The sequence below is a fragment of the Amborella trichopoda genome, chromosome 3, assembly GCF_054954075.1.
Source record: "Amborella trichopoda isolate Santa Cruz 75 chromosome 3, AtrichopodaSantaCruz75HAP2 v2.0, whole genome shotgun sequence".
Classification (NCBI taxonomy): Eukaryota; Viridiplantae; Streptophyta; class Magnoliopsida; order Amborellales; family Amborellaceae; genus Amborella; species Amborella trichopoda.
This window is the reverse complement of record NC_142338.1, coordinates 7,896,196-7,911,194: the sequence shown is the minus strand read 5'-3', so window position 1 is coordinate 7,911,194 and position 14,999 is coordinate 7,896,196. Positions and strand designations below refer to the sequence as shown.

Sequence of the window (14,999 nt, the reverse complement as noted above, 5' to 3'; positions counted from 1 at the left end):
TCTTGAGCTGACCCATTGCCTCCCTCGTGCAAACGGACCAAATCCTAAAGGCATATAAAATGAAGAAAACAAAAAGCTCATTCAAAATTGATTATCTCATCGCAGTTCAAACTTTTTTTAGACTTAACTTTCTTTAGACTTTAGAGTAAAATTCTAGTACATCATTTTTTTTGCTATAGTAATGATTTGTGCAAATCTGAAGAAATTCATATTACGTCATTTCTAAAATCTATTAATTATTGATGTTTTCTTATTTCGAAAGAGTTCCCACTCAAGACTATGAATCAATCAACAGATCTGATCCTTCAAAAACATCATCAAAAGCAGTGATTGAATCAATGACGGCTTCAGCTCCCATGATTTTATAGATGTGAAAGAATAGGCTTTGTTTACATTTGCAGTCCAATAATTTCCCAACCAAGATGAGTCAGGCACAAAAATGAGAATAAATATACCCACGAAATTATGGGTTCCTCCATGGAGGAATAAACACTTCTGCATATTTTCCAAATGCAAGTGAAGGTCTGAAAATTCACACAGACATGCGCAATGACAGGACTGAAATAGGTGCCAGTCCCAAAGAACATCTATTACCCGTAACACAAATTAAGGGAGGTTTATTGACCATTGATCACAAGTATCGAATCTCTCTCTCTCTCACTCCCTTCAGCAAGAATAGAGGAAGAATGGTGAATCTTACATGTATCCATATGCATATGATTTGTCTCTACATGCATATCATTTATGGAGAATGATTGCATGTAACGGTTATGCATATGATTTGTCTTCACATGCATATCATTTATGGAGAATGATTTCATATAACGGTTGTATAGTAATATAATGCAATCACACTTTTAGAAAACCATATATTTTGGCATTTGTATGACCTCAAATTTTGCACACATTCTCTTCATCCCTATAATCAATCCTACAGAAAAGAAAATTCAATTTGCACCCTAAATATGGTCAAAATTAGTACCCATCCAACAATGAATCTCGACCATTCATTTGGTGAATTTCAATATCTAAGCCTTAACAAATTCAAAATTTCTTTTTTCTTTTTATTATTAATCTAATGATGATAACACTATATAAAAATTTTGGGAATAAAAAAGTCCTTCTGAAGCCTATATCTAACCATCTCAATGAAATGGACGGTTTAGATTAATTGGGCTAGAATGAAAATTTTTTAGAGCATTTTTTAAAAATTTTCTTTTTTGTGATTGTTCTATAGAATGAAAAAAGTGTACACGTAAATATTCGTGTCAAACAAATGTCTCTAACATGATTTTTGAAAATAATTGCATTATATTATCATACAACTGTTGCATAAATCATTCCCCTATCATTTATACATGTCTAAAAATACAATCATTGACCTTGACTCCTCATCCAGAAAGCACTTTGGGCATTGGCATTATATATATCATGGTGATGCCTCTAAATCCACTTTTCAATACTAACTCTGAAATTTGAAGCTCAAAACATAGTATAGACCTTGTGGATCCATAAACACTTATTTTTAAACACTACTTGTATGGCTTGAAATCCTAATTTTTTTTTGACAAGCATAATGGTCAACGTCGAGATGATTGATTTGAAGGTTTTTCGATGTTAGAACTCCAATTTTCGACGAGTTTTGAGGTGAAGCTTTACTTATTTTGATAAGACAGCAGCCCTGTCAAATATTTTCCTCAATTATAATCTAAGAAATACAATCGGCATTAGCCTTAACATGATTATCATTCATTCCCAACTATCCGGTAAAGATCTAATGGTTGTTGGCCTCCAAACACATAAATTATCTACAAATAATGAATTCCCGTAGATATTCGCTAAAAAAGTACACTTTCTTTGCTATATCAAATGAGGCCAAAATATATCCATAAAAAGATAAATGAAAGGAAAATAACCAAAGTCTCTCTCTGTCTCTCGGAATTTTCTCAGAATCTAGGGTATTTATTGATGAGTGTGATCTTGACAAAAAATTAGGGGCATCCTAGGTATTCATGCTAGATCGAATGATGATTTATGAATTGGGTTTTTTCCTGTGGCGCTAGAACTTGCCACTAAAAGTTGCTGAGGCCCAAGAAGAAACAGACGATGAATCTTGGACGTGAAATGGGGCTTTTCCAATGGCTGAAAAGAGTTGCCGGAAAAGCTGCTGCGAAGAAACAGATGCTGATTACTAACCTTATTATAAATTAAGGTTTTTGGCCAAAGAAGCTCCCAGAAAAAGTCTGAGTAGATACGGATATTGAATATTAACCTTATTATGAGTTGGGGTTTTCAGTTTTCCAATGTCCAGAAATGCTTTTCCTTTTTTTTCTTTTTTGGTCGTTCAGTAGTAGGAATCGAGTAGCAATGCTAAACGTCAGCTGGTAACCAATCAAGCTCAAGCCCAAGTCCTTATATGATGTTGCCGGAAAAAAATTCCGGCAAAAGAGAGGAATTTGAGCCGAAAAAATTCACATAAAAATGTGACCCAGGAGCAAGGGTACATGATGAATATTGGTTCACAAAGTAGCCTGAAAACTCATTGGAAAAGTTTCAAAGGCAAAGTATATGCAAGTAGGCTCACCAGAAAGTTTTCTTCTTTTTACTTTTTTGTTGGAAAAGTTAGGCTCATCAGAAAATTTAACCAGGAATTTGAATACATTGTTCGAAAAGAATGTGGAAAGGATATGGAATGGGGTCTTATCATTATATGCCATTTTAGGAAAAGTAAAACAGAGAGAGAGAGAGAGAGAGAACTGTGTTTGAGACGGACAAAACAGTCAAAATTTTAGGTGATCCCCCTCAATGTGTAGGAAGGTTGGTCTTTGGGGTTGAAATGAAAAAGGAACGCGGGGGGAAGCCTTTTAGCTCCAAAGCACGGGGTTGGATATGGCCTCAAGCTTTTTCACAGGGGTCTTGGTCATTTTCCCAATAAAGAATTGCCAAACAGGTAGATTTAAATATCTCCAAAAGCATGAAAATAAGCCTCATGACAAAATTTGTGCAAATCTTCGTACTTCATTGTAAAACGGCACTTATACTGACATATCACTGTTTGCATATCACTGACATTTAAAATAAAAATCATCAAAATATAAAAGTTTCAAGGGGAGACTGGAAACAAAAAATACACTATCCAGGTCAGTTTGCCTCTAATGAAAAATTAGAGAACTTTCTCTAGACCAAGGCCACTCAAGGATAGCATTATAAGAAAAATCACAAAGATTTTCTGTTTGTTCAATAAAAATAACAAAGGAGAAGTCTAGTCATAGGCCAATGGAGTACAAGGTATCCCAAAGCCATAATAATCACCATCTGTCCCCAATGCTGAATGGTTGGAGAGAATTTGCACCGTAGTCAATATCTCAATGGGCATCAATCCATTGAATCTCCAACCATCTGTTGAGGCAAACAGATTGTGCAAGTAGTGCTGAAGCACCCATGCTGTACTACAGGATACAAGAAGCAAAAATAACAAAGAATTAAATAATTTGACTCAAAGGTACCTGATCAACTCCTCGAGCTTCCTCTATGATCCTTCTCCACATGTTCCACAAGTAAAACTGGGTCCCTAAACCCTCTTTGACACTTTGGGCACACATCAATGGCCTCACCATTGTTCATGGGTCCCTCATGAACCCTCTCAACATGGTTTATCAAATCTGCTACATCACCAAACTGAGCCCCACATTGCCTACACTTCTCAGCCAAGGCCCCACTTCCTTGACCTTTTGCTTCCCATGAAGCCATAGCCCCCTCCTTTGCCTTTTGCAAAGCTTCGCTTGTAGCAATACTCAGCTTAGCAAAGCTCGACTCAGCTGAGGCCCTCATGCTTGATGCTGCACTAAGAAGGCTTGGACCCCAAGGCACCTGTGGCTGAGCCCTTCTGGACCCAGTGGTCTCAGTCTTCCAAGCCCACTTGGGCCCGGAGGGCTCATTCTTCTGACCTCTTAGGAACCCTGAAAAAGAGAAGCTGGGTTCGGGTTTCTTGGGGCCTGGGCACTTGTGGTCGAGACCAAAACGGTGCTTTAAACAATGGTCTCGGTTGCAGTCTTTGCATCTAATGGTGTTTGAAAAAACTAGGGTTTCTTTGCAGCCGGGAACAGGGCATCGTGGCTTTTTTGTGGCTTTTTGGTAATTTGATGGATCACAATCAGTTCGAACATGGGATTCCCAGGTTATGTTTGGGTCTTCTTCAGGGTCAAGGCGGACCCCCTTAGCGCACAAGGGGCAGACCAAGACTGTGACATCATCTTTATTGGGGCCCGAGCAATGGTGCTTGCTGTAGCTTCTGTGCTCTAAGCAAAGGACCTGTTTGATGTTTAGGAATTCGTCCAATTAAGAGAAAGACAGTTACTTAATTGAGGTGTGTCCATAAATAACATAAGGAATTCACATATAGAAGCACGGAATGATCAACATCTCCAATAAAATAGGCATTTAGAGAAAAGAAAGAAAAGGATATGTCAGCTAGTTTTCAATTTTACTGGACAAACTTAAAGGGTGCAACCCTTTATGTACCCACTGAAATCCATATGTTTACCACCAAGAAAAATCCTAAGGGACAGAGAGTCCAAAATCTCATCGAATCAACATGTTACTCAAAGAACTCACATCCCAAAACCATCAAATTGTTTTCTTATTCTTTGTTGTTCCTTGAGAGGGTATAATAAAGTTCAAATGCCAAAGAAAAGCCTTTGACTTTGCAAATTACAGACTTTTGGCGACAGTTGAGAGCAAACCTCAAGCAGCTGGTCAACTAGAATGCTTTGGATCTCCAATATGTGGCACTTCCTACCACACATGATGTTCTCTTATTGATCACTAACCTAAATTTTGAGGACCACTTGATTCTAATTAGTCGTAAAAGTTACATTTTTTAGTTTCGGTTGACCACAATAGCACAATTAAAAAATAATAATAATAATAATAAGATACATGGGAAATCCACATAGCAACTTCAGGAGTCCCCCTCATGGTCCCAAAAAAAAAGAGTCCCAAAAACCAGCCATCTGGGGACCTAAGTAATAGATCCCAAAAGGTCATACATAATAACCAAGTCCCAACCAATATAGGGCCCATGTAGCAGAAACCAGGCACTAGCCTCTTTAGCCTCCAAATCAACATAATGAATGCAGTCCCCCAAAACTAGGTCTAATTATTCACATCAAGGACATAAGAGAAGTTCCCAGGATCAGAAAAGTCCACACCAGCCACCAAAACCAAGCAAGATAACAGACAATAATAACAGAGCACAAGAGGCGAGTGGCAGAGTGTGGGGAGGGGAGGGGAGGGGAGGGCAGGGCAGGGGGGGGGGTTGGAATAGAGCCTCACACACCAACATATAAGTGAGTATTGGGACCACATTAAATACCATGAAATCTCTCTGCTCTTCCAATCAAACCCCCATCACTTACAAAATATTAGTACTTCTACGTCAGAAAGGCTTCACGTAACCAGGATGCAAAACATCCTCAGCAATTGTCTAAGGCCTTAACGCCCCTATCAATTCTGGTCAATTTTTTCCAATTTTTTGTCCTAAATGAGATTCATCAACAAATAAAGCAAGACCAACAACATTACTGAGGTCTGAAAACAATTCCTCTCCAACAGCTTCACAGGATATGTTTCCATTCTTCCACACCCTATATAGAGGTAGCTAGCAATTCATATTTTCTCAGTTAGATAGTGCCGCAAGTCTATCTAGTTAAATACACATGTTCTTCAAATGAACACTTTACTCATTTCCATGCCATGTGTAGACGTTCGATCCCAACCTCTGGAAGAGGATGCTCATATTGTCGCATGACAGGTCTTGTAGTAGGGCAAACACTAATTAACAAGGGGACTTCAACGAAGGCAACCTTGTTCTGCCAAAGTGAGCTTGCAATATCCAAAGGGTTGCAAGAGTTCGCAAACTCCAATGCCACTACCGATGACCAAATTATCATCCTCTAAGCCTTATGCTAACTATTTAGCAGACTACATGAATCATGTTCTGCCATTATACTCATAGATCCACTATTCATGGCAAAGTTTTACGCTGGCTGCCTTACCAATGACCCAATGAGTCTGTTAAATACCACATAACTCGACAGTGCCAAATGAGTGGCGATTGCATGTTAAATATTGTTGCATGATAGTTCTTCATACTGTTATTGAAAACACTAATTAACAAAGGGACTGAACTGGTGGTAACCTTGCCAAAGTGCACTTAAACATCCAAAGGGTTGCGAGAGTTAATAAACTCCATTGCCTGACCAAATGAGTATGTTACATACTACACAACTAGACCGTGCTGAATGAGTGACAGTTTCAGAAAAAATAGTTTGAACTTTGAAAAGAATGGGCTGGTTAAATAGTGCACCATTAAGATGCAAGTTAAATATATCACTGGCATAGGAAAGCTCTACAACCAAATAGAGACTTATATCACTGGCATAGGGAAGCTCTACAACCAAATAGAGACTTACAGGGATGGCACAAGAGGAAATCACATCCCTATACTGCATTTAATTCCACCATGGCTTTATAAAGTAGTGGGTCTTAGGGAGTCACCAAGTTGTAGGATTCACAACTCAGTCTACAACTTAAATACTTGATTGTAATTAAGTTGAAAATCTAAGGGGTCGCACATCACAAATTTGCAACCATCTAATTGAGACTAGCAGCCAAGGAATTTGTAAAAATACATCGATGGGTAATTTAGAAACTCATCCGAGGAACTAGCTGAAAAAGAGCAAGGTATCTTTGAAAACTCAAAACGCTTGTTGTGATCATAGAAACAATACAAGCCCCAAAATATACTCATTCTCAATCTTACACTCTCTTAAAAGGAACCCCCTTTTATTATGCATTGTTTAACGAGGCACCCATACAAAGGCTCGTAGCTCAATCTTCCCCGTGAGTTACATATTCCTGAAAAGGAAGAGTAATTGAGAGTTGACATGGAGCTAAGTCGACTTTTTAGGATTTCATGTTTGGTCCTCTGAGTTGTGTTTTCCTATCAGTGGCTCGTAAAAAAATCATCCTTTTCCCTGAACTATGAACAGATGTTTTTATATCCTAAAGAGATTTTTAAAAGAATACATGTCACATTTCTGGTTTGTTTGAACATCTGGAATTTTGTATTTTTCAAGTAAACTTCTCCACATGGAGGATCAGAAAAGATCTAGGCACGGCAAAAGTAAATGTCGTTGAGAACTCAACTCATTTTTCAACTAGAGTCTTATACTTTGCTACCCTCGCTTAGAATAGACTTCCAATATGGAGAGCTGCATATGGGTAAATTAAAGGGTTTCTTCATCCCTAAAGTGCTTTAAACTTCAGGTCAAATTTTGATGCAGTTTGGCAGGGGTAGAAAAGAGACTCAGCGGTTCAACTACTTCCAAGTGAAGACTTTTTGCTACTCTTATTAATAATAGAAAACAAATACAAGAACTAATAAATTTTAAAAAAGAAAACTATTTAGAGAAAAAACATATCAATATACTTGAGTAGAAATAAGAAGGAAAAATATCATTAGAGGGTATAAATTTTCTTACAAAATCGCTAAAGGACTCAAAAGATCTCCTTTATCCTCGCAGGGTTTACTTTTTAAATTTCATTTCACAAAGGTTCCTCCTTAAAAAAAATTCTTTAAAAATTCTGTAATTACAGCTTTTAGGGGTTGGAAATCCTAAGAAACTAAGGATATTTTGGTAATTTGGACCACTTAAGTGGATGTCACCAAATGACAAAAGGACCCCTGGCTGTTCACTTCAGAATAGGGAAAATGGAACAGCCAAGTGTCCAAAGTACCCCAGTTGTCGAAGGTTAGCAATACATACCCAGCGTACTTTTTGTCACATTCCCAATCCAAAACAATTAGGGCTATTTTTGTAATTTGAATTGTGCGACTTAAGTGGACCAAATTATCAAAAAACCCTAGTTTTGAGTTCCCAACCCAAAACAGGGGCAATTTGAGAATTTTGAACCAATGTTTTAAGAACATACCTAGTGAAATGAAATTTAAATGGCAAACCCTGCAGTAGAAGATGCCCTTTATTGATTTTGTAAGATTATTTGAACCCTTTAATGATATCTTCCCAATTAATTTAGGATATTTAATGATTCAAAGTGATCATTGTTGATTGATGATGGTAAAAAACACTAGGGCAAAACAAAGTTCAATTCTAAACTCTCCATTAAAGAAAATATTGACCGAAGGTCCACGCAAGGTAATTCTTTTAAACTTGAAATTACTAAGGTTAGAAGTATGTAGATGAACTTAAGGTTTCAAACATGAAAGTTAAAAATGGGAAATTTAACATCGTTTTGAATACATTAGAAATTTTTTGCTCTTACAAAACCCCCATTGGACCAGTGTTTGAAAAGTCAGACTCGGAATGAGATTGGGCCATGGACCAAGCTGAGCTGACTCACCGAGTCTGGAGTCAGCTTGGCAAGCCTAACTAAGGTGGGTCGGTAAGGCATTAAAAAATTTAGAAAAATAATTAGAATTTAGGAAAAATCAGAGAGATCATATGTCTCCAAAACAAACTGTCAAAAATCAAAGCATAAAGGATTTCTTGGACTTCAAATAGAAAAGATCAGTGGCTTGACAAGTAGGTTCTCAGCAAAACAAAATTCCAAATTTGAATTCTATTGATTTCGAAAAAGTAAGTTGATGAATATCAAAATTCATTTTCGTATCGAAAAACAGACCTTGGTCAACATGTGTGTCACAAAACCCAAATACTCCGACCTTGGTCAACATGTGTGTCACAAAACCCAAATACTCCATTCTCCTCACACCCCTTTTGGCTATTTTAGGAGCAAAATGGGCTTTGACAAGGTGACCCCCTATCTAACCTTATTACCCTTTCTTATAGACATGAAATGTTTTAGCAAGCTTATTAAAAAGAAATAGACATCAACCTCAAAAAACACTTAACGAAACAAACGTATATCTTTTCAATTCAAACACCTTTAAAAAGCCCAAATAAGTCGATGTTTAAAATTCCACATCTCCAATCAACCCTCTACACATCTAGCTTTGCCACTATACCAAAGTGGACTTACTCTCAAACTTTGCCAACCAATCATTGACAAAAGTATATCCAAACTGAAAGGATGGAAACTTGGTTTTCCATCATATACCTTTCTCACCATATGCCTTACTCCAATCCCAAACCATTGGTTTTCCATCTTAAAACTACCATCTACCACAATTGAGAGCAACCATTGAAACCCCACTTGAAATCTTTTTTGTTTACATTCGCATTGTATTGTAGCGTTCATGGAACAAGTGCTAAAAGTCTAAACATCATAAGCACACTCGTGGAGAGAGGTTGATAGATCTTAACATTAGAAGAGAGGACAAAATTACATTTTATAACAAACATACTTCTGTGGAATCTGGATTCCACAAAAACTGAATCAAGATTCAAAAAATGTGGAATCGAGATTCAACAACCATGAAGATTAATTGATGGAATAGCGGAATCAAGATTTTGAAGTGGAATTGCCACCTGGGGTGAGAGATTCTAGTAACTATGGGCTAAATAACAATGACAGCAATTCCCAATCTTGGATCATCTAGTATGGGTGGGTCTCTTTAGAAATAGAGAGGGTTTGATGCTTGAATGGTGGACTCTGTAACTCTTAACCGGGCAAAGGCAAAAGCATAGTTAGGCTTCCAACATTCTCTCTATGTATTCCTAGACCATTGATCACAAAGGCGGACTCCTTGAGTTTGAATATATGGGTAAGAGGTGAGTCACTAAACCTTTGGATTATTGTGAATATCAAGTAAAAGATGCTTAAGACTAGCATGCCATTAAGACATGTCCTTGCACAGCATCGTTAGGGCGGGCAATGAGATCGAAGTCCAAGGTGAAAAAACCCAGATGATTTTTTAGAATTTCACCATTATTGCCATTATTCCTCATCTCTTTCCTTTTATGGATAGTACTGTATTAAATTCTCTCCTTTAGATGCAAAAAAATGATTTATTGCAGGACACCTAAAATAATTGATGGTTCTTATAAAACACCCATGTAATAGCAGACAAGTCCTTCAGGAATCCATCACAAAAGGAGGCACTTCTAAAAGGTGGTGGGTGGCAAAGTATCCTTTATATGCATTGATTTCAAGCATTGCCTCAAAAATCATCACTAAAATTCCTCCAATTGCCAACAGATTTGATAAATTCAGCTTTTCCATGGGATTTCCCTTATGTAGAATAACATGGAGAGTCCTTCACAAGTGTGTATATATGTGCGTCAAGATGAATGATACTATCGGACTAAAAAATCACCAGAACTCAATGCCTCTTCCTGATGGCACAATGAACCACGATATACATGTTCGCAGTGGCATGTTTGGATGCCACTTTATAACCATGTTTAGGCATGCATCCACCCGTAAAACACTGCTGCTTTGTAAGTTGGATTGAAACTGAAACTACTAGTTTGCATCTATCTCACAAATTGAAGGCTTTAGGTTGGGAGCGAACTGCATGATGACCAAATCCCATGCAGGCATCCAAACTCAGGTAAGTGTATGAAGTTATCAATGACGTTCTTAAGCATATTCTTCAAAAAAGTGGAAGAGAGGCCCCTGCCCAAGATCAGCACTCATTTTTACTTTGAATACAAGACAAGAAACTCAACTCCGATCCAAATTCCATAAGCATCAGATACAGTTAGATCCATATCCACAACATTCCATGGAACACTCAACTTAAATACAAATATACGCACTTGACCTGAAAATTTATAAATAAAAAACCCCACAAATGAAGAGAAATTCCTGAAACTTGGTGCACGGAATGTAAATTTTTCAGCAGCATCATTGAAAAAGAAATGAACAGAAAAGAAGGTTGAAATAGATGTTATTATTCTTCTTCTTTTTCTGATGGAAGGTAAAACCAGGTACATGTAAAATGAAACAATTAAATCAACCAAACTGAATACTCTACATAAAATAACAATAGCGAACCAGAAGATGCAATCAGTATCAAGGCAAACAAAGCCAACAAACCTGGTCACATCGATCACATGTAAAGGGCAAGAAATCAATCAGACGACAATCATCCACACTACAGTGTCTTCCAAGATTGGGAAATTCTGGCGTTCCCATGGCCTAAAAATAAAAAATACAAATTATCCTTATTCTTCTACTACTACTTCTTCTCCAATAAATTATCTTTTATCTTCAAAAATAGCCTCCCTCCCTCTCCCTCTTTTCAATAAATCAGCTCAGAATCGAGTATTAAGGGCAAAACCAAAACCAGAAAAAGAGAAGAACTAGGGCAAAGACAAGTTGAGAACAAGGATCTCCAAAATTTAGGGCAAAATCCAGTACATGAAATAAGAACTACAAAAAATTAGGGCAATAAACAGTTGAGAATCATGAATTTGGCTCTCCAATTGCTTCCGCACCAAGTCGTCGAGAAAGTTTGTGAGGGTCAACATTTGGACCCAGTTTCAGCGGCCATTTATAGATTTGCCTATAAAAAGGAAAGGATACAAGTGAAAATTTCTTATTTTAGCTCTATTTTACGGCGCTTCTTATTATTTAGGGTGCGGTTTGTACCGGCGGAGGCTCTAACTAAACTCCACTTGTACTGCACCTCTCTTTTGAACGGTGTAACTTGTCACTGCGGGTTCGTCACTTTAGGTTAGAAAGCCTACCCGTCTCTTTTCTAGTGCTTCTTGTGTGGTCGGATTCGAAACTAGTGCTTCTGGTGTGGTTGGATTTGAAACGACTTCTCGCTTGTGTATGCGACCTTTGTCTCCTACCCTCAGTTGAGCCATGCCAAACAATCAAAATAAAACGTACTTTTAAATAATGTCGATAAATATGGTTTTAATAATGAAAATATTTGAGATAGCTTTAAATTTTATTTTCATCTCCAATTAAATAATTTAAATTTTAAAAAATAGTGTAGATCAAGCAGATCTATGAAAACTTGAAAATTGATAGCCTAAAAATACATTACAAGTTACACTATTTCCAAACTTTGAAATCTATTTTTTTTCTCATGTGCATACATCTTGAAGTCGAAATGATCAATTTTAGTATTTTTTAGCTTCAAAACAACCTCTTTTATTGAAATTTTTGAAACGCACTTTAATTTGAATGTTTAGAACCTCTGAGAGAACCCATTTTCTCTACCAAGGCTGTTATTTATGTCATTTTATTCAAATCGTGGCATAGTAGGCATAGTAGACCTTTTAGTCATTTCGCCTTTGATTTTTGCGTGTTAACACTTTGGGGCAGCTACGATCCTCTATACCATCTAATTAAAATGGAGAACACAAATAATCACCTTTTTGTTATCTGGTCGCATTTGATGGCATTTTTCTTGAAAGTCAAAATCAATATTTTAGAAAAATTGCTACCCCAAACAGCAACTTGAATATTTTGCTTACTATAATGAGAAAATATCTCCATACCCCTTATTTTTAAATTTATTGCACAATAGACTCAAGGTTTTAAAAGATATTTTGGGGCATAAAAATTGTAAATTTTATTTCTTCCAATCCCCTTAGCTAATTTAAATCTTTTATTTAGTCAAACAAATCTAAAAAGACATCCATTTTTTAAAAGTCATTCTACTAAACTTCTAGAGATAGAGAAATATTTCATGGAGGTGAGAGGTTATCGGGAAGAGAGAGAGGTGTTTGGAGAAACACGGGAGGAGAGAAAAATGAGAGATACAAAAGGAGAGAGAGAAAGAGAGAAGTTTATGATATATAAGTGAAGAGAGATGAAGGATTGGGTTTAGAAAGAGCATGTATTTCTCACATTTGTTTAGGTTTAAAGAGGCCAGGGGTTAGAAAATATATTTTGAAATCTTAAGTTTATCAATAAATAAAACTTAAAAATAGAAGATATAGAGATATTTTCTCTACTATAATTTGTAATGCCCTTAAAAAAAAAATGCACATGCATCTAGAAGACTTGATAAGCTATGGATATGCATCGTTTTAGTATGCAAAGGTAGATTATTTGGTTTTTGTTCGTATAACAGGAGTTTTTAGTTTTATTATTTAATTTAATTTGTCAAATATAATATCATATATTATTCTAATGATCCTAATTATTACTTCTACTACTTTCTTATAATATATATATCTCTTTTATATTAAGCGAGATGAACACTCTCTTTTCATAATTTAGGGTTCCTAAAATCCAATCTCTCTCCCTCTCCCTCTTCCCAACGCCAATCTAATATTTCTAAATCCAGTATCTTTGCCCTCTCTCTCTCCTTTTTTTTACAATCTAAGGTTCCTAAAAATCAAATCCCTCTCCCTCTTTCTTCCCAACGTCGATTTAAGGTTCCTAAATCCATTATCTTTCTCTCTTCCTCTTTCCAACACCAATCAAAGGTTTCGTTCTTAAAATTGATGTTTCTCTCTCTCCCTCTTCCCAACACCAAGAAAAATATAAAGAGATAAATACGGTTCCTAAAATTGGTACTTGGAGATCATAAGAGAATGATAGAGAGATAAATAAAAAGAGATAGATAAGATTATCAAAATTGGTGAGAGAATGATATAGATAGAGAGATAAATAAAAAGAGATCGATAAGGTTGTAAGGGAAACTCCTAAAATTCTAAAATTCATATTGAAGTTACAGTAAAATTATAAATATTTAAAAATCAAATAAAGAAAGAAAGCTAGCTTTCTACTATTTTATCTAATGTTTAAAAAAATGCATCGGTGACTCGAATCAGTCACACCCATACCTGTGTCAGATCGGGGAATCAGTGGATTGTATTGAAAGAATCGACGGAATCATAAATTTTTGTCTCAAAATTTTTTAAAAAATAATTCATGAAAAAAATGTTCATCCTCTTCTTTTTTTTGCTTGACTAGTTGAAGAATCGATCGGAATCGGTCAAGAATTGGTCGGACTTTGTGAAGAATCGTTGGAATTGGCGGTTCCATGAAAAAATCAGCAAGTCTGCTATTTTGAATAGACCGAATCTAAATTTTTACCAGATCCGAGACGCTCATGGCCATTCGAGATCCACATCGTCCGATTCCAAATCGCCCGATTCCAAATCGCCCGATTCCTAATCGGGTCACCAATGTTTTAATCACTGATTTTATCAATCCTTTGAGTCTATTATTTGTAGCATCAATGTTATTTCATTATACATGATTATTGTATATATTAAATAATATCTATAAAAAAACAAGAATAATGATCCTATGAGACCCTCCCGCACCCATGTGTGTATGACCCCAAAGGATCACCATTAAATTTGGCATAGATCTCTAAAAAAGTTATCACATGGGTGAGGAACTTGACTTTTCTAGAGATCTGTGCCAAATTTAATAGTGATCCTTTGGGGTCCTACACATATAGGTGTGGGAGGGTCTCACAAGGTCATTTCCCATAAAACAAATATGTTATATTGCATGTTATTAAATAATATCTATAAGTAAAATAAATGTATTATATTACATGTTATTAAATAATATCTATAAACAAAATAAATAACTTATTTATTCAATAAGATAATGCTAATGATAATAATAGTGATTCATATTAACAATTATTTTTTAAAAAATTATATCACATGCAACATATGTGCCAAATACTTGTTAGGATTAGTATTATTCTATTATGATAATAATATTTATAATATATAACCGTATATTAATATTATACATATATTATGATATTTATTATGAATAAATGCTATTACTATTTTATGTGTGTGTGTATATATATAGAGAGAGAGAGAGAGAGTAATGATCCTATGAGACCCTCCCACACCCATATAAGTAGGACCTCAAATGATCACCATCAAATTTGAAAGGCATGGATGAGATTTTATTCCTCAACCTCCTCTATTTAAATATGTTTATTTCAAAACCACTTTTAGGGCTTTCAAATGCATGAATGGAACGCTATCTAGGGTTGATAACAACAAAATAAATTTCAAAAGCCATTTTTTTAGTCTCGGTGCATATTTTTATTTGTGCCCTTTATGAGC

The 14,999-nt window shown here is 35.9% G+C and overlaps 1 protein-coding gene across 3 annotated transcripts; it reads right to left on the bottom strand.

The window, feature by feature from the left end:
- Nucleotides 1-1,730: 1,730 nt before the first annotated feature.
- On the bottom strand, nt 1,731-11,659 carry LOC18428937 (zinc finger AN1 and C2H2 domain-containing stress-associated protein 16). 3 transcript variants are annotated; one of them, XM_020664090.2, is made up of 3 exons: nt 11,026-11,659; nt 3,507-4,311; nt 1,731-2,164 (listed from the first exon to the last, which is right to left on the bottom strand). In XM_020664090.2, the coding sequence occupies exons 1-2, from the start codon at nt 11,122-11,124 to the stop codon at nt 3,511-3,513; spliced, it is 900 nt and encodes a 299-aa protein (XP_020519749.1). In that variant the 5' UTR covers nt 11,125-11,659; the 3' UTR covers nt 1,731-2,164; nt 3,507-3,510. The 3 variants fall into 3 exon arrangements, with proteins under 3 accessions (XP_020519749.1, XP_020519750.1, XP_011621429.1); XM_020664091.2 differs by having other exon boundaries at nt 1,731-2,167; nt 11,026-11,656; XM_011623127.3 differs by lacking the exon at nt 1,731-2,164 and adding an exon at nt 2,999-3,399 and having other exon boundaries at nt 11,026-11,514.
- Nucleotides 11,660-14,999: the final 3,340 nt, after the last annotated feature.

What these genes read in the sequence shown, in the direction of transcription:
- LOC18428937 (XM_020664090.2), bottom strand. Translation starts at nt 11,124, where the DNA reads ATGGGAACGCCAGAATTTCCCAATCTTGGAAGACACTGTAGTGTGGAT. An exon ending in CATGTGATCGATGTGACCAG is followed by an intron (nt 4,312 to 11,025) that starts GTTTGTTGGCTT and finishes AACATCAAACAG; the next exon opens with GTCCTTTGCTTAGAGCACAG.